The 20,294-nt window shown below is 41.4% G+C and overlaps 1 protein-coding gene across 1 annotated transcript in view; it reads left to right on the top strand.

The window, feature by feature from the left end:
• The first annotated feature begins 4,355 nt into the window (after window positions 1-4,355).
• The window catches only part of arhgap39 (Rho GTPase activating protein 39), a 57,064-nt gene continuing 41,125 nt past the window's right edge, over window positions 4,356-20,294 (top strand). The window contains exon 1 of the mRNA XM_063500743.2: window positions 4,356-4,460. Coding sequence (XP_063356813.1) covers window positions 4,450-4,460 — 11 coding nt within the window. The 5' untranslated portion in view covers window positions 4,356-4,449. The remainder of the gene's footprint in view (window positions 4,461-20,294) is intronic.

Below are 20,294 nucleotides of genomic sequence, written 5' to 3'. Positions count from 1 at the left end.
TCAGTGTTATCAGAAGAGATGAGTAAGGAAAAGTGTGAATGTTTTTGCTAACGGGAGCACATCCATTTTTGTAGTTGAGTGTGGAGCTAATAAAGTTCAATTCAGTTCATTTATAAGTTAAAATTTTCATTTTAAATGTCCTTTATACTTTAAAGCATTTTGCAGCAGCCTTTAGCTGATTCAAAATTGTACCATTTTAAATGAACTGTAGGACAGCCCAATAATAACGAATTACAATAGTCCAGCCTATAAGTAGTAAATGCATGAACTGACTTTCCAGCATCACTCTGAGACAGGATGTTTCTGATTTTACAGCTCTTGTGCAAATGCAAGAAATCAGTCCTTCATATTTACCTAATATGCACATTAAAGGACATATCATGGTGAGAAATGAATACAAGAATTCTCACAGTGTTACTGGAGGCCAAGGTAATGCCATCCAGAATACATATGATCAGACACCATGTTTCTAAGATTTTTTAAACTGAGTGCAAGAACCTCAGTTTTAGAAGGGGGAAATTATAGGTGATCCAGGTCTTTATGTCTTTAAGACATTTCTGCAGTTTAACTAATCGGCGTGTATCATCTGGCTTCATGGATAGATTAAGCTGGGTGTCAACTACATAGCAATGAAAATGTATTGTGTGCCTTCAAATGATACTACCTAAGGGAAGCATGTATAATGTAAACGGAATTAGTCCTAGCAAGGAATCATGTGGAACTGATAATTATCCTTTGTGCATGAAGACAACTTCCTATGTACATGGATATATTGGAGTCTATTAGATAGCTATGACCGAAGCTACTGCACCTTTAATTCCTACAACGTGCTCTAATCCCTGTAACAAAATATTCTGTTCACCAGTATGCAGTATCGCACTGAGGTCCAGCAGGACTCACCTAGAAATGAGCCAACTGTGTGAGGCCATTAGTTACCTTCACTATCGCTGTTTCTGTACTGTGATGAGTTCTGAAACAGGACTGAAATGCTTCAAATAAATTATTTATCTGCAAATGGTTTTTTAGCTGTTTTACAACTATTCTTTCAAGAATTTTAGAGATAAAAGGAAGGTTGGAGATTTGCCTTTAAATTAGCTAAGTGTGGCGGGTTGTGGTTTGTGGCTTAGCTGTAGGGGATGGGTGGAGCAGGGTGTGGTGTCAGGGAAGGCTGACCCACACAGCTGACCCTCATAATCTAATCATGCCTTCCCTTTTGTGAGTAGACGCACGTTGGCATGGACCTGGAGAGGGGTGCTGAGCCGTAAGCCGGATGCAGGGGTGGGGCCAGCTGAGAAAGCCAGATGCTGTGGCCTGTGGAAATTGAAAACTCTTGAGGACATTTTTTGTCAAATATTTTTGTAAAAGTAAATAAACTGTCATTATCACAGCTCTCTGCCTGAGTGGGTCCTTCATGCTAAAGTGTTGTCTAAAACCCGGTCTGTGTGATTACAGACTGGTGGACGGCATTACCGGTGGAGGTGCTAGCCCAGATGATGGTGGATCATCCCTGTGATCCGCTGCAGTAGTGGCTCCCTGTGATCCATCTAATCCTACTCTCTCTTCTGTTTCTCCACAGGTCCCAGAGGTTAGAGATGGTATACCCCACCCACCGGGAGCTGCACAAGCATTGGGACAGGAGTGTTGGAGGTGTGGGCGACCAGGCCATGTTCACTGGGACTGCCTGCGGATGAAGATGGGACAGGTGCTCCATGTTCCCGGCCCTACAACACTCTCCCTTAGTTTGAGAGGGATGTACCTGCATACCAGTAAGGTTCCAAGGGCGTATACACCAGGCTATGGTGGACCCAGGCCACACAGAGACCCTGGTCCATCAAACCCTGGTTCGGCTCGGGCGTAGTTTGAGGCAGAGTGGGTGGAGGTTAGTTGTGTGCATGGGGGTTGTGCATGAAAGGAAAAATCATCCTAACTATAAATTGTTAGGCAGCAAAGGAATGCCATCCTTGAAATGAAACCGCCCTGAAAACTCTGTTGGAACCGGTTTCTCCACACAACAGTGATATGATGTACATTTTGGCGTCCATAGATGCAAAAAGTTTCCAGCTTTAAAACATGCCTGGCTGGAACTCCTTCATAAAGACTTTCTGGCGCTGCATGAGTCTGTGGAGTTCAGCCAGCAGCAGGTGGAAACACCCGTTGCTGAAAACGCGGCCCTCAGAGAGTTGGTGAAATCCTTTGCTGAATGAATGACCTGGCTCTCGGAAGAAAACTTTTTAAAAAATCAAAGAAACTGTAATTGTGCTTCAGGCCCGCAGCATGAGGGACAACGTTCTGTTTTCAGGCTTCTCAGAGACATTTCATCCAGATTCACCTGAAACTCCTGGATAATGTGGTTAAAACAATCAGCTTTCATCATGCCCATTCTTTGGAGGGTAAATGAAGTGATGGACGCAGACCCAAAACAATCATGGCCAATTTTGAATATTTTAAAGAAGAAGAGGCGGTGAAGAGCTGTGGCCAAAAGCTGAGAGGAGTGGACTTCATTGTGAACAGTCAATTTCTCAAAAAAGTCCTGGAGCAACCAAGGTCCTGTTCCCAATCCAAAAGGTCATCCCCCCTACCCCCCACTTTCCGCTGTTTTTAGGGATTCACATTTTATCAGAATGTGTGGCATTGGGTCTTCAGCACTGTTGGGGGGCTGCAGACACCCCAGATCTATTGGGTCTGGGGCCGTCTGCCTCTAGCTCCTTGGGGGCCTTGTTCCAGTCTCTCATCCTCAAGTACATTTCATGACAAACGCTCATACAAAGACACACACATTCTCACTCTTTCCCACATATGCACACACACAAATCACAGCAAAATTGTATGTTTGTTTGTGTACCTAACTTTGTTTTGTTCAGTTGTTGTGTTTCTCTTTGTGTGTTCTGTTGCAGATGCAACAGTTACATCCTAGACTTTTGCCACTCTCATCTTTCTGACCCTTTTATATTCCTCTGCCACTTTCTCCTGTCTTTCTACAACCGGGCCCTCACCCCCTTTCCTCTACAACATAATATCCACTCTAATAATAACATGAAATACAATAAACCAAATGACCAAATGTTGATGTGTTAACAGGAGCATAGAAACTCTTTACAATGGAAAAATCTAGGAAGCAGGTCTAGGCAGCAAATGCTCTGAATGTCCACTTAGGGTTAAAAACAGCATGGACAGATAGATGTCCACTGTCTTTGTGAGGACACCAAATACATTTGTTATCCTGCTAGCACAACTGCAACAATAAAAACTGGTCACAAAACCATAAAAAACAATCTCAATTGTCAGCCAGCCTTAAACCCAATTCTAACCCTAGTCCTAAGGCATCCACTAGAGGTTCTCTAGTAAGCACAGGATTTAGTTCAGCACTTTAACGGTCCAAATAGTACCTAATAATAACCTTCTGTCAGTATATGTATAGACAGGCATATTTAACATTGATTTCAGGTCAGTGAGTGATTATGATCAACTGCTTTGAGAGGTGTTTTTTTTTTTCAGATTGTTGATCATTTGCATCTGTAAATATTCCTCAGGTCGGTTAAACACCACAAAGACAAAGGAGATGATCGTGGACTTCAGGAGGCACAGAGTAGACCTGCCTCCCCTCCACATAAAGGCAGTTCAGGATTTCATATTCCAACCTTTTCTGGAATACAAGCACCTCTACTATTATGAGAAAGGCATCTGCACTACCTGATAATACTCAGAAGAAATAACATATATGAGAAGCACATCTGTATAAACCTTGTACATTTTTATAGTTTGTGTTTTTAAAAATGTTTTTATTGTTACCTGCTGCTACCAGGGAGGTGCTGGGACATCTAATGTTTAATGACGATAAAGGACGTGTCTGTGTTTCTGTTGCAGCTTCATGAAGTATTGCACACTCACCCAGAATGCACTGATTTACATTCAGAGAGTGAATACAAATGTTCCACCTTGAAAGCTGTGGAAAGCATTATGGTACTAAAAAGAAGCCCACAGCAGATGCTATCAGAAATTTTATATATATTTTTCCTCTTGTGCTTTTGTTGATAGGTGTGTCATTAGGGACGGTTTCCAGATGTCCCTCGGTAAAACTTGAGATCTTGCCGTTCAAATTTTCTGGTTGTGATTTTACATGAGCTTCGTATTGTGGGATAACAGTGTAGTAAACTGCTGTCATGTTACAACAGCTGACATAAGATCATCCAGGCTGCAGTATAGTGCTTGTTGACATAAATTCGGTGGACTTCCCAACTGCATAAAACGTTTCTCCAGTCATTGGGACACTATATCGTTGGCGAGAAGCTTTTATGCTGAAAGTAATGGTCGGATGTGTTGTACCTTAATTTTGGTAACTTGATAGAAGTCTGGAACGGATGACCGACTCGGTGACTGTAACCGCAATTTAGGCAACATGGGAGATGTTGTGGGATTTATCTTGAACGGATTTTAAAAACCGTCGGGAAAATGGCCGAGAGGTAAGTCCAGCAACACTCGCACTGTTTTGCTTGTTGAGGGGAAAAACGAGCACGAACCAAGGGAGGCAGCCAGCCCAGAGATGAGACTAGCAGCCGCGGTTCGCTTCGTGGCTGTGCTCACTAGCTAGTTCGCCACGTATTCGCTCCCACGATTCAAGGATTTCCACGCAGAACATATGTGCGAATTTAGTGTCTTTCCCTGTCATCTCCCTCGGTTGTTAGTTATTCGCTGAGGTGGTTTCATCTGGATATTTGTCAGCGTGGAAGGAGCGATGCGTGGAGGCTAGATGATGATGCTGTTGCACCTGTCGGTCTAAATTCCCATCTCTTTGCTGGAATGCTGCTAACCTGCTTTTATAAGTAGATGCTGACAGGAAATGCACCTTATCACTTCGAGAGGAAGCTCGAATAGAGAAATCCTCCTTTGCAGCATCTCGTCCTTGTGATGGATCGAGGCGACTCCCATGGCGCGGCACTAGAATTAGAGGTGCATGGCCCAATCACAGTCAGAACTACATGTATGTCTCCTTATTCATCAGCCTATAATTATGAAGAACAACAAACAAACAAAATAGTTTCTCAGCTCAGTTAATGAGTGGTTAACTCTCGAGCGTAGAGAAAACGCAACAGCAAATTCCGCCAAATCCCAACACATCAATGTTTTTTTTATAACACAGGCGTGAACAGCTTTTTCTCATTTAGTAGTTCTGCGTGGGAGGTTCGGTGTTCATATAATGAATTAACCACATTGAGTAAAATCGCACCCCTCTGTTCGCCATGATCTTCCATGATCAGTGCAGGGAGGTGGGAAATTAACGACAGAAATCCAGCTGGATCAGGACTTGTTTGGTGTATGTGCAAATCCTCCTGTTTCCTCCATGCTCCTATTTAATAGTATTTTTTTTTAATGAGGCCGAACAGGTTCTTATGCTGTTCATGTAAATCTGTCTTTCCTGATATAAACAAAACAGGCTGAATTTGAATAGAGTGTAGAGTCGACGTGAATCCAGCCTCCCAGGCCGGTGTTCTTCAGCTGCCAACATCAAAAATATGGACGTGTTTTTATCACGCTGATTGCCTTGAAAGTGAGGGTGTGGAACACATCTTGGCAGTTTGTCCCCAGAACTTACCAAGCTCATGTGGGTGTGTTAATAAATGAAGGCTGGGAATATCTGTTCCAGGGGTCATTTAGCCTCATACAAATCATTACTGCAGGTCAGTCCATTCAGATTATTGATTTGTTCAAAAAGGGTCATTTTAAACAAATCTGAATTCACGAGTACAGCAATAATTGAAAGGTTTGAGATAAGTAGTTTTGGACTCAAATGCAGTTGTTCTTGTTGTTTGAATCAAAAGCATCAGAATCCTAGCCCGCTTTACACCACCTTCTTCTCACCACCCTGATTGTGTGAGTTTCATATATTACTTTCACAGAGAACCAAGTCAAAAGAAAACTCACATATCTGCTTTATTTGCTGTATTACCCAGTGATGATTGGATGGTGTAGTTAAAGGTTGAGGATAAGAAGTAAAAGTAATGCAAACTAAGAATTGCCGCCGCAGTCTTGTAGAAGTTAAACTGGTACCTGTGGCTCAGGTGGTAGCGCGGGTTGTCCACCAATTGGAAGGTGGATAAATTGATCCCATGCTCCTTGAGTTCTTAAGTAGGGATTTGAGAGCCAGTGTTCCCAGCAGCTCACTTCCTTGGAATTGTTAGTCTGCTTACCTATTGATCCTGCTTGTTGGTTCCACTTGCACTACAATCAGCTGATTTCAGTTTGTGTGCAGTAGAGCAGTGTACAGCAGGGATATGGATTTAACTTTTATTTCTATTGCATAGAATGATGAGAGCCCAGTTGTAAAGTGCAAACTGGATCCAAGACAGAAACGGCTGCGTTATGGTGCTAACACAACTTTGCCTCTTTGCAAGTGCCTGCACAGACAGCATGCTAATGCTAAGCTAGCAAGAACCCAGAGTTATGTTAAAGCTGAGTGAATGCTGACCCGACCACAGCAGCCAGACCCTGAACTTTAACTGGTAACAAAAGCAGTGATGAACAGTCAGGCTGCAGCCTCCGTTTCTACCATTTCATGTTTCTAAAGTAGAATCACTGTGGGCATCGCTTTGAAGTCTCTTTGGGCTGGTTTTTATCTTTGCTTTGTCTTGTCGGCTTTGTGTTTATACCTAAACGCTAAGAGAAAGATCATATGTGTGTCCTCATTAAGATGGGGATTTGTTTTGTTGTGTGGAACTGTAACCTAAAGGTTTAAATTGTTAACTAGTAATTGTGTTATGGAGAAACTCAATGTAACGTAACGAGTTGAATAATGAATTACTTTCTCCTGGGAGTAATTAGGTAATGTACTGCGTTACTTTTAAGAAAAATGTTTTGTGTAATCCATTACTATTTGAGTAATGACTCCAACACTGATGACCATTGATGTCTTTAAGAACACAATGAGAATCGATAAGGAATTGAATCAATAAGTGATATTGATCATGGAATCGTAACTGCTAACTTGTTACGAATTCCCATCCCTTGTCTTCCTTGTGTAAGATAGTGTGTAATCATGCATATGCTTAGGCATGAATGTGTGTTTCGTTGGGTGAATGAAATGTGTAATAGTGTTGTATAAGTTAGTGATCAGATGAATATGTTGTGTCTTGTTCACTACAGACTCACAATCCTTCTGTCACCGCAACCAAAGTGTGGTTAATAATGCCTAAACATAACCACGAAAAGTTAATGCTGCTGTAGACACCAAAAGCAGATAAAAAAGTCTGATTTAGCATATCTTGCAGAAAAAAGCAAGCAGATATGTTACTGGTGAGGGATTGAGTGTCCACTGTCAACATTTTAGTGAATTACAAGATACTGAAGCCGTACAGTGGTGCAGTGGTTAGCACTGTTGCCTCACAGCAAGAATGTCCTGAGTTCAACTCCAAGGCCTTTCTGTGTGGATTTTTCATGTTCTCCCTGTGTTTGCTCATTGCCCTGTGTTTCTCATTGGTAATTCTAAATTGCCCGTGGGTGTGAATGTGAGTCGAATGGTTTCTGCCTCTCTGTGTTATCCCTGCAACAGACTGGCGACCTGTCCAGGGTGTACCCTGCCTCTCACCCTGTGCTCTATGGTAGCTGGAATAGCTCTAGTGCCATGCAACCGTGATAAGGATAAGTAGAAGAAAATGGATAGATGGACAAGATAATGTAACTGAATGAGCTGGACTAATTGCCTCTCTGAGTAATTATTTAAAGTGTAATAACTAAATAAATTATAACTACAGTAGCCTCACACTTTGTAAACCGTTGTGTATGACAATTTTCTAAGGTCTGGATTTTAACAGATCTTGCCACCACCTTGGAAATGGATACTGTTTATCACCAGCAGTGTGTGATGACTTTTACAGGAAGGCAAGCAGCGAGAAGTCTTTTTATCGTCAATATGCCAAAAGTGCAACAAAATTATATGCAATCTAACTATTTACAAAAATACAAAATTAAAAAAGTTTCTAGTAAATAAACACAGTAGAAACAGTATAAAAATATAAATAAATAGATATATACATGCATGTGTGTGTGCTTGAGTCATTGTGTATTGTGTATTGTGTATTGATTACACAGGTTGGGTATTGCACAGGTTAGTGAAGATATATAACAATGTTCATTTACTGTTTATTATTTATCATTGCAGCAGCTTTGCCATATGTGTGTTGTGAATATTTGATTTAATTATTCTTTAGATGTTGTTAAGTTCACTTGGTCATGCAGGAAATATTGAAGAATGCTATACTTGTCGTTTCATTGCAGTGAATATCTGGAATATGTGTTTTAACTGCTCATGGCAATTTTTTTCTTCTATTGTGAAAATCGTTTACAGGAAGCGTTTATTTTGAAGTGCAGGAGATGATCCAAGCGGTGCCAGTAGTTGCTTGATATGTTATGAATGGCGATAAGACTGCTTCCTGCTCATTTGTAATTTGTAAACAGCAGCATTTTCAGTTTTAATGACGTCTATCTTGGTTATTGTTTGAAGCTTCCATTACACAACTATGTGCTGTTTTTCAGTGTGTTTGTTTTGGCTTTTATTGTTGTTTGACGCCTTCCTGACAGTAACAGCTGAGCTGTACACATGGCAGACCACACTGGTATGTGTGCCAGTACACTGAACAGTAATCAATCTATAGAAGGACACCCAGAACTTCTTGGCTGGGGTAATGTTTTTCAGGACCCTCAGGAAGGGGAGCCGCTGCTGTGGGTTCTTGGTCATCACAGTGGTGTTGGTTTTCTGGGTTAGGTCATCACCCAGGCACAGGCCCAGAACCTTCAAGTCAGAGCCTCTCCACACAGTACCCATTAATGTATATGACGATTAGGTGTGCTTGTCCTGAAGTTCACTATTATTTCTTTTGTTTTTGTGGTGTTGAGGAACAGGTCGTTAGTGCTGCACCATGATGCCAGTTTCTCTACCTTGTCCCTGTATGCAGACTCATCTTCCCCCATGATGTCATGTCATCTGTGAAATTCACTATTGAGTTGCTTAGATGAGTGGGGTGCAATCGGGTGTGTAGAGAGTGTACAGCAGGAGAGTCAGCACACATCCCTATGGCAAGCCAATGTTGAGGCTGAATGTTGGGTAAAGTTTGGGCCCTTCTTTAACTCACTGTGGGCGGCCTCTCAGGAAGTCCTTAATCCAGAGTCAGATGGAGTATGGGAGGAGTCCTTGAAGCATGTGCGATAACGATATATATCACGATATATTCTTTTCTTCTGTATAACGTATTTTCCACACTATAAGGCACACTTAAAATCCTTTAATTTTCTCAAAAATCTAGAGTGTGCCTTATGTATGAATTCTGGTTGTGCTTACTGACCTTGAACCGATTTTGGCGTGTAGAAATCTGTTAAAAAATGTTTTAGTACAACTTTGGTAAGCCTGCTGATGGACTGCTTGATGGATTGTCAGAGCATTACGGCTGCCGTAGTGAGGAGTAATCTGGGTCCAAAACTCCGTCCCCTTCAGGTCCCAAAGTCAAACGAACACTGAGAGTTAAAAACAGTCTAAATTCTTTCATCTTTAATTAAATCATCAGCGTTGCTGCTTTATCGGGTGAAACAATTAAGTTTAACATCCATGCATCCGTGAAAACAGAATTTATTAAATTTAACGGAGTTAGAAGTTAACAGGAAGTTAGCTCGCTAGTTTATACCTAAACATTTCATACCATGTTCTGACTGAGAGATTTTTGAAACTAATTAAAACGTACAGCTCTGCTACCACTCCCAACATAAATGAAGACAGAAAACTAAACAGCAGTGGCGTTTGCAGGGTTACCGAAGTTAGACTACCTGGTATATAATGTTGTGCTACGCGATTGCTAGCGACACAGCTATGTTAGCATAACATTAGCACAGTGAAGCTGGAGGATGAACGGCAACTTTTTTTCCACTCAATAAAAGTTAACGTGAGGGATTCTGGTGGTTAGGGACACATGCAATCGCATAGCAGGATGCTATACACGGGCCAAACTTCAGTCAGGAGAACATAATTTACTGATGATGATAGTTGTAGCCGCTGTGATACTTTCTACCAAAACAGGCCCAGCTTGATGACATCATCAACATGCGCTATCGCGATAGAGCGATATAGTCAAAATCGCTATCGTTGGCCAAATCTATATCGTTTCTATCGTATATCGTTTATATCGCCCACCCCTAGTTCCAAGTCATCCGACCTGAAAACAGTGTTTCTGTTACTAAGCAGGGTCCTGACCTCACGTGTCATCCAGGGCTTGTGGCTGGCATACACCTGGATGCATTTGTCAGCGGTGACAGTGGCAGTGGTTAGGAGAGTATGGATGTAGTGTACTCCTCCAGGACCTGAGATTCGAAAATACTCCAGTCTGTAGCTGCAAGGAAGCACCCAGCCCATGTTTGAACTGTTTTTGAAGTAGGGGGCGTTTCATCAGGTATTGCTGGGTGCAGCAGTCCCCAATGAACTATTGTCTTCCAGCTGTAGCCTCATCTCATCCATTTTTGTTCACAATAGACCTGGCTTTTGTAAGGAAAAGGCTGAGGAGCGGAGGCTTTTGAAGCGTTTTCCTTATTCTTTCCTTCACACTGGCTCTACAGCTTTGTTTCTGTTTGTTATCCTTATGTTGTGGGAGTGAAGAACCTCTGTAAGAATCCCATCACTCCGTAGACCCAGTAACAAGAGGTCTTATCTGCTGAACATGAGGTTTGTCCAACATCGCGTTGATGAAATTGTATAACAGATATACAAAAACAAACAAAAAGATGACTGAATGCAAGACCTCTGAGCGGTACGCCGTCATGTTGTCTTTTCATTGTCTACATCACATTATCACATACATTGCCCAAAGTGGTTGGCAACAGGAAACTCATCTGTTACTATGCTAAATCACTGAAGCTTGTTTACTTGCTAATCCTAGGTGTGTTTCTATATGAAGTGTGGATAGTAACTGATTTCAGAGCAGTGAAAGCAGACCAGCAGCAGCTTGCCTCGCACTCTGGTTTTATCCACAATGCTGCCGGCCTCTCAGCTTTCCCAGCTCTAGTCAGTGCTGAAGATGGACACGCCCGCATTACAGAGAGAGCTAGTCTTCAGTGATTGCAGCAGTCAACCACAAGATAGCAGTAATTTAAAGGCTGTATATGCATATTGACAGGTGAGGAGCCTTATGGCAGTGCTGTGTGAGATAAAAAGAGACAGATTGCTTTACTTTTGTATGTTTTAAATGATTTCTGCTTTTAGATTTCACAAGTCAAGCACTGCTTTTATCAGGGTGGAACATCACTTGTTAACACATAGTTGTTAATCAGCCCTGTTTCATGCTAATTCTGTTGCCTAATAATGAAATAGAAACTCATGTCCAGGAAAACAGATTTATTGGAAATATAGTTGTAGTAAAATAGAGTATACTTTAACTGGACACTGTTAGGTACTCCTTGCTGGTACCAGGTTCAATCCCCTTTTGTTTTAAGAACTAGCCTAATTTTTGTGACATAGATTCATCAAGGTGCTGGAGACATTCCTCACAGATTTTGATTGTATTTACATGATAACCTCAAACAAATGTTGCAGATTTGTATGTCATGCACATCCATGATGTACATGTCTCATTCCACCACATCCCAGAGGTACTCTGTTGGATTACAATGTGGTGACTCTGGAGGCCATTTGAGCACAGTGAAATCACTGTTGTGTTCAAGAAACCAGTTTGAGATTATTCGATCTATGTGACATGCGATGTAATGCTGCTGGAGGCCAACAGAAAATAGGTTGTCTCAAGAATCTCAACTACATTTACATGCCTAAATGCACTGAGTTGCTGTCATGTGATTGGCTGATTAGGGAAGACCTGTTGAAGACAACAAAGTGTTACGACTCCGCTGGCTACTAACTGGGGATGTAGCCCTGACAGATGGTTCTCTGTCAGGGAAAATTGAAGAGAAGAAAAGGAAGCTGAAAAGAAAATGGATGACAGCCATGTTAATTGGCATAACATGTCAATTACATGTTACAAGCATCTGTATGAAGAATAAACCGGAGAATAATAACCATTTTTTCTGTACTCTGGCATAGAAGAAAACAAGGCTGCTGCTGCTGCTGCTGCTGCTAGTAGCGGATTGTGTGTGAACACAATGCTATATGCATTCCTTTAAGAAAAGAAGTAATTTGTAAAATATAAGTAAATGTTTAATTAAAGAGAGTTTCATATAGCTAGTTTCATAATTCTCTTAAAATATCCACACAGTATTTATATTTCTGTCCATTAAATTGTGCTGGGTTTTCTGAATGTGTTTTAGAATAGAAGACTGGTCTATTTTTTTTCTCTGTTTTATAGAACTGGTAAATTATTTTAAAGGCAACCCTTTACTGATTATATCAGAAATATGCTAATTAGCGGCTGCACTACAGCAGCTTTGAGAAGACAAAGGGAATCCTTTGTGCTTTACTTTGCTCACAGTGGCATTTACTCTTTTGCAAAAAGGTTTTAGAGATATATTCCATCCATCCATTCTCTTCTGTTTATCACAGTTGTGGGGGCTAGAGCCTATCCCAGCTACTAAAGGTTGAGAGGCCAGGTAGATGCTGGATAGATTGCCAGCAGATTATGCAGAGCTAAACGCAGAGGGACAGATAACCATTCACACTCACATTCACACCTAAAGGCAATTTAGTATCATAAATTAACCCTCAAAAAACCACATGTCTATGGATGGTGGGAGGAAGCCGGAGTACCCAGAGAGAACCTACACAAACACAGGAAGAATATGCACACTCCACACAGAAAGACTATGGCCGGGTGGTGGAGGTGAACTCGGGACCTTCTTCCTGTGAGGCAACGGTGCTAACCGCCGTATTGCTATTTTCTACCACCTGCCGCTGGATCAGAGACTTTCTCTCAGACCGTGTACAGCAGGGGTGTTCAACTCCAGGCCTCAAGGGCCATTGTCCTGCAAGTTTTAGATATCACCCTGGGTCAACAAGTCATTAGTTCATTACCAGGACTCTGGAGAACTTCAAGACATGTCGAGGAGGTAATTTATCCATTTAAATCAGCTGTGTTGGATCAAGGACACATCTAAAACCTGCAGGCCTTTGAGGCCTGGAGTTGGACACCTCTGGTGTACAGAGAGTTAGAGTGGGGCCTCATCTTTCCTCAGCCTTAACCCCGGCTCTTCACAAGGCTGTGTACTATCAGTGCCCTACTATACACTCTGTACACACATGACTGTGTCAGTACCCACACAGACAACGCAGTCATTAAGTTCACAGATGATACCACCGTGGTGGGGCTCATCTCTGGGGGAGACGAGACAGGATATAGAGCTGAGCTTCAGAGGCTGTCGGATTGATGTGTGGACACTAACCTGGACCTCAATACCACCAAGACAAAAGAGCTGGTAGTCGACTGCAGAAGGAGGAAGTCTGAGCTGCAGCCTGTCAGCATCAACAGGGAGTGGAAAGGGTGTCCAGTTTCAAGTTCCTGGGTGTGCACATCGAAACAGACCTCCAATGGAGCTCAAACACCTCGGTGGTTTTAAAGAAGGCCCAACAGCGCCTCCATTTTCTGAGAATCCTCAGAAAAATGGACTTGTAGAAGGAGCTGATGATTGTGTTCTACCGCTGTTCCACTGAAAGTGTATGACTGCATCTCTGTGTGGTTCTCCAGCTGCACCACGGCACACAAAAAGACACTTCAGAGGGTCATTAATATGGCCCAAAAAATCATTGGACATCCTCTTCCCTCCCTGAAGGACCTGTACAGCACCCACCATCCTACAGGACTATACACACCCAGGACACCAGGTGTTTAAGCTGCTGCCGTCTGGCAGGAGGTTCAGGCTGTTCAGGACAGCTTTTACAACAGAGCAATAGCCCTAAGCAAAGGTAACAGCTGACCTGATTGGCTACCTCTCTGGACTTTTTTGGGGGGATAACAACAACAACAACAACAACGTGTAATGAAACATACACTCATTCCTTTTATTCATACACTCGTTCTTTTTATTTCTTCTTTTTATTTATTAAGTTAAGTTACTGTGTTGTGTTGTTTAGTTTGTGTTGTCTTGTGCGTAGTGCAGATGTGGGACAGTTTCCAATTTCGTTGTACTGTTGTTCTAGATATGACTGTGCAGCGACTACAAAGAGTTATCTGTCCTGTTAAGTATGTATATCTACTGTGAAAAAGTATTTTCCCTCTTCCTGATCTCTTAGTTTTTGCATAGTTTTTGCATATTTGCCAGCCGTGGCAGTTTTTGAAAACTGGCAGTGAGCCCTGACAACGAGCCCTTTTTGCCTAATTATTTATTTTCAGCCACACTGGAGAGTATTAAGGTTTGTTTGAAAGGATATCAAAGGAATTAAACCTTATTTATTTATTTTTTGAGCTATTCAGAGGTGGACTTGCTGGTGTGTTTCAGATCATTGTTTTTCCTGCATGTCCCAAGAGAGCTTCAGCTTCAGGGCATGACGTGATGGCCAGGTGAAATTCTCCGTTAGGGTCTTCTGGTAGAGAGCAGGATTCACGGTTTGATTGCTTGGGACAAGTCATCCAGGTCCTGAAGCAGCAAAGCAGCCTGAGACCATGACACTCTACCTGACAATGTTTAACTGTTAGTTTGATGTTCTTTTTATGAAATAATGTCTTAGCTTTACAACAAGTAAAATGGGACTTAAACCTCCCAGAAAGTTCAGATTTTGTCTCATCAGTCAGCCCACAGAATATTTTCCCAGAAGTCTTGGGGATCATCTATTTGTTTCAGTTGGGTGGCTACTCGTGCTAAAGTAATTTTTAAAAGTTTACCCCATTTATGAATAGTGGCTCTCTCTGTGGTTCACTTGAGTCTCAAACCCTTTTCCAGACTATCAGGTGTGAAGGACTTTAGTTTTCAGTTTTATTTGTTTGTGGCATGACGGATTGCTTTTTGACATCTTTTTCATGTTGGCAGACAGGTTTTATTTAGGAGATTTCTTGATGCAGCAGGTCTGGCAGTAATCAGGCCTGAGTGTGGCTGGTGAAATTTAACTCAGCTTCCTGAAACATGTGGTTAGTCCCAGTTCATGATTTAACAAGGAGAGCAAATCATTTTTCACATAAAGCCAGGCAGATTTGGCAATCCTTTTTCCTTTAAAAAATAAAATAATTAAACAATCATATAAAAACTGCATTTTGTATTTACTGTGGTTATCTTTATCTACTATAAAAAATGATTTTAAGACAAATTAATAGTCAGACAAGGGGCAAATGCTTTTTTACTGCCCTGTATAAAATCTATTCACAATCATTTTTACCCCTCAGCCATAAAAGGCTGATGGGGTATTGTTGTCACTGGTAGTTGCTTTGGATCTTTGGATATGGAAACAAAATCACAATATAAATCAAATCACTTGTAGTAAAATCCAGAACAGCTGCAGAAGGAGTGTGATTACAGATATATATGTCTGTGTGTGTCTGCACACACACACACACACACACACACACACACACCATCAGGAAACATCAAATCGCCAACCAGCAGATTATCAGGGACGAGAGGGGAGCATAAAAACGAATGTGTCATCAGCACCACCACAACGCAAGGGGGCAGTGAAATTTTCTTTAACAATAGTACTACAGGATCAAACAGAAAACTGTCACTCAAAGCAGGAAATCCAACTACTCTGATAACAGTAGGTGGTACCAGAATCTGTCACATAATCAATGTCTTTGCCACTAATATTCAAAGTATAATTGGGGAAAGCTTTATAAGCTTTATGTGAGTATTTTACAGAAGTACAAGTCAAAGATTCTTCTGCTCTAAATGCTTAATTGCTATCTGTATTGGTGTAGGTGTATCAAGGTTAGTAGCAAGTACTTCTTCAGTGCAGGAGCGTGTGTGTGTGTGTTATATGCAGCTGTGGCTTCCTCCTCTGGAACACCTCGCTCTCCGCTCTGTGTGTGTGTCAGTCGGTCAGATTGTGGCATGTCAGTTGGTCCAGTAACACTTCTAGCCCCTCTTCATGGGGCAGTCACAGGCAGTAAGAACAGGTGTCAGAGTAGTTGCCATGTCATCTGTCTCTGGTACACCCTCTGTTTCAGCCATGGAATCCTCTTCCACCATCCTGTGAACCGGGGATAGGGGTGGGCATCTGAAGGAGAGTGACTGTATCATGGAGAAGGTCTTGTTGTTGTTTCTCTATCTTATAGTGTTTCTTTAAGGTCCGGTGTTATAGGTTATTATGTGGCAATGCAATGTTCCTTGAACCCGGCTTCATTATTGAGTTCAATTCCATTTTATTTATATACTACCAAATCACAACAGCAGCTCCCTCAAGCTGCTTTAAACTGTCAGGTAAAGGCCGTACAATTATAGAGAAAAAGTAGGGAAAAAAGCTAATAATCAGATGACCCCCCTATGAGCAAATACTTTGGTGACAATGGGAAAAACTCCCTTTTAACAGGAAGAAACCTCTAACAGACCAGACTTAGGAAGAGAAGGCCCTCCCATTCCACTTTTAAATACTCTAGGAACAACAAATACACCAGCAGTCTGAAAGTGAAGTGCTCTGTTGGGGTGATACGATACGGTAAGGTCTTTAAAATTAGATGAGGCTTGATTATTCAAGACCTTGTATGTGGTGAGAAGGATTTTAAATTTGATTCTGGATTTAACAGGGAGCTAGTGTGGGTGAAATATGCTGTCAGTACTCTTGCTGCAACATTTTGGTTTAACTGACATTTTTAGGGAGTTTTGACAATAATGAATTAGAGTGTTCTAGCCTAGAAGGAATAATTGCACAAACTAGTTTTTCAGCTTGCTCTGAGACAGGATGCTTCTAATTGGAAAAAAGCAGTATTACATATTTGTTTACAAGGCACATTAGACTTACGTTACTCAAAAATGACTCCAACATTCCTCACTGTTACTGGAGGCTATGGTAATGCCACCCAGAGTAAGATTAGACTCCATATTTCTAAGACTTTTTAGGCCCGAGTAAATTAACTTCAGTTTTATCTGAATTTAGAAGCAGAAAATTAGAGGTCAAGCAGGTCTTTACGTTTCACTAATTGAAAGACCATGCACCAGGTGTGGTAGGCCTTTGGCTTGCTCAGTGCACAGGATTGATTCAGCATGGTCCTTTAAGCAGCAAATTGACTATCAATAATTTATATTTTTAGGTTTAATCAGTTGTGAATGCTTTTACACTTGCTGTAGTAGATTTTGGAGGGTTATAGGCAGCGGCTATAATCTGAAGATTGGTGATTCGATCCCTGGCTGCTCCAGTCTGTATGCCAAATATCCTTGGCCAATATACTAACCCCAAGTTACTCTCCAGTGTGTCCAGCAGAGTGTGAATGTCTGATAAAAAGCACTTAAACACAAGAAGTGTTGTATGAAAGGGTGCGAATAGGTTAATGAGGAATGTTGTATAAAGCGCTTTGAGTGCTTGTAGAGTAGAAAGGCGCTATATAAGAATGAGTTCATGTACCAGTTATAGGAAAGCTGAGCAGAATGATCTCCTCCAGGCTCCTGACACTAGAGCTGATTAACTGATAACTTGGTGACTGGATGTTTTCTTTAGAATAAACTTAAACTGAGTTAAAAAACAACAACAAAAAACAAACACACCCAAACTGGTGTTGGAAGGGATCTCAAGTCTGCATTGTACTCGGTTAACAATTGGTGTCGTAAGCCAACACCTGTTTAATGATGGTCATTCACAGTGGACATAAATGGCCTCTTTTACTCTTTCAAACCATCTGTCCAGTGCTACTTTTATGGAGGGTCTTTACTAACCTAAATATTGGACCTTGTGGCAAAAGTTCCAGATCCTGTTTCAGTCCTGCCTATTCGGTAATTTCTCATGGGAGTTTACTATGTTTCTACTCACAACTACTCGCTACAGGTCTGGAATGTTGCCCTAAATTTTAGGAGCATGTATTCACAACATGTGATTTTTATGGTTTAGCTGTTAGGCTAATTTCACATGCCCAACCATGCATCACATGAGTCTTTATAAACTTTCCACTTCCACTTTATTTCTAACGCACTTTAAAACAACATAACAGCTGATGAAAGTGCTGTGCAAAAAAAAATAAGAGCACAAGAATAAAACAAGAATTTCTTAGATTTAGTTCATCCCACATTTAGTTTATCCTGTGTTTCTTGTGTCTCCTTGTAAGTGCCACTGTTTTAAGGAAGCCTTTTAGACCATGCATTACACCGGCATTTTGTGTGTAATATGTGTCTCCAACAGCAGTAACATTGATGTTTCCAAATTAGAAAAAGTCATAAGTATTTTTAATTTGTCTTAATCTGACATAAATATATGCCTTTAGAGTCTGATCAACCATGGGAATTTCATCAGTTGTAAAGATCCCTGGATCACAATATTTTAAACCTAAGCAATTTAACTTTTCCTCACCCAAATGGGTGTGTGGTAAGTTTACATCTTTTCTAATACATAATGTATATTGTTGTTGCATGTAATTTGTATGCAGCAATCACAACCAGACGTTGCAGTTAAAAAACACAATTATTATCAGGATGATGATACATAACTGAACTGCTTCCTAATGAAGCACTTTATATCTTTCTTGCTAAAGTAAACATTGCGTATGTATGTTTATATTAGGAATGGGTGAGATATAGTGTTTTTAAGAAATTTTGATATACTTTCATGCTAGATATAAGATGAGACCATATCATTTATATGGATGTAGTCTATGCTGTGTTACAATTATAAGTATAGAGCCTTGTCCACATTTGTCTCTACACAATGTCATTCTGCCCCACCTCTCTTCCTCACTGAACAAACCCCGCCTCCCCAATCGCTTCACCTGCAGCCAGTGACAGAATGGAGACGGATCTGAACTTGAAGGTAGCTATCGAAGAGGAGCTGGTTGGTAGAAAGAAAAACAATGGCTCAGTTACTTGGAGATGGTTTGGATTCAAAGTGGGAGATTAGTGGTTGAAACTTTTGTTGGGACAACAAAAGTTTCAACCACTAATAATCTTTTCCACCATTTACAACAGCACCATAAAGTGCAGTATGAAGAATGTGTGAAACTGCATGCTGTAGCCCAGACCGTGCAGTATTTTCAGTCTCCTGCCCCGATACAAACCACGCTAAGAAACAAATATACCTGTGCTGTGAGTGAAAAAGTGAGACGTGGAGTGACATTACTAAAGCAGTGGCCTATCATATCACTAAAAACACTGGACCACATATCAGTGCCGATATGTGCCAGGCACATATGTGCCAGCCATGTACATATGTGGCAAGAATGGCTCACAGGACCTGTGAGCCATACATGAGTGTCACTGAAACATTTAATTGTAAACTGAAAAGTGCCTGTTTCCAGACCAGCTACTTCCTCCAACACCACATGGGAGCATATAAGTGAAGCTCTGCAGGTTGGCCTCATAAGCTGGAAGTTCAACCTGAAGCTTTAATGACTGACATATAGTCAAGGTGGTTCAGCTGACCAAGTGGCTGAGCTTGCAGTGTTTTGGTCACAGACTTCATCTTGCCTTTGGTGAGTGCGATACTGAATCAGTTGATTTGAAGTAAGAAAAAAAATGATGCTAGGCATAATGTTAAATACAAAGTTTATAGAATCATCTACAGAGCTAAATATGTCTATTGATCACAAGACAAGTATTTTCATAAGTGATAGCCAACTTATAGATCTACCAGTTATGCAACTGAAACTTACATAAACTATCGGTCTTATAATGGATTGCATTTATATATTTTCTAGACACTCAAAGCGCTTTACAGTTCCACTATTCATTCACACACTGGTGGAGGCAAACCACAGTTGTAGCCACAGCTGCCCTGGGGCAGACTGACAGAAGCGGCCCCTCTGGCCAACACCAGGATGAAATGTCTGGTGTTGGCCAGAGGATGAAATGTCTTGCCCAAGAACACAACGACCAGGGCAGACAGAGCTGGGGATCGAACCGGCAACCTTCCGGTTACAAGATAAGCTTCCCAACCCCCTGAACTGTGTCAGGTCTGTGTCTGTGCTTGTATTACACTGAGGATTGTGACACTGAGCAGTCACTGCTTTCATACAGTGGGAGCAAATCAAAAATTACATTTCTAGCTTCTTATTGGCAGTTTGTGTAGAGAGTGATGCTGACCCTCTTAAATGGTGGAAGGAACATGAAGTTGCCTATTCAGCAGTGAGATGCCTGGCCAAGAAATACCTTTGTGTGCCAGCCACCAGCTCCCCATCTGAAAGCATTTGTAGTTGCAGTTGGAACATTGTAACCTGCCACAGGACATCCTTAAAGCCCGATAGGGTTGCCAGATCAGC

Source organism: Pelmatolapia mariae, linkage group LG17, assembly GCF_036321145.2.
Source record: "Pelmatolapia mariae isolate MD_Pm_ZW linkage group LG17, Pm_UMD_F_2, whole genome shotgun sequence".
In the NCBI taxonomy this organism is placed as follows: Eukaryota; Metazoa; Chordata; class Actinopteri; order Cichliformes; family Cichlidae; genus Pelmatolapia; species Pelmatolapia mariae.
Note: the sequence above shows the minus strand (reverse complement) of the source record. Positions and strands in the feature narration are given on the sequence as shown.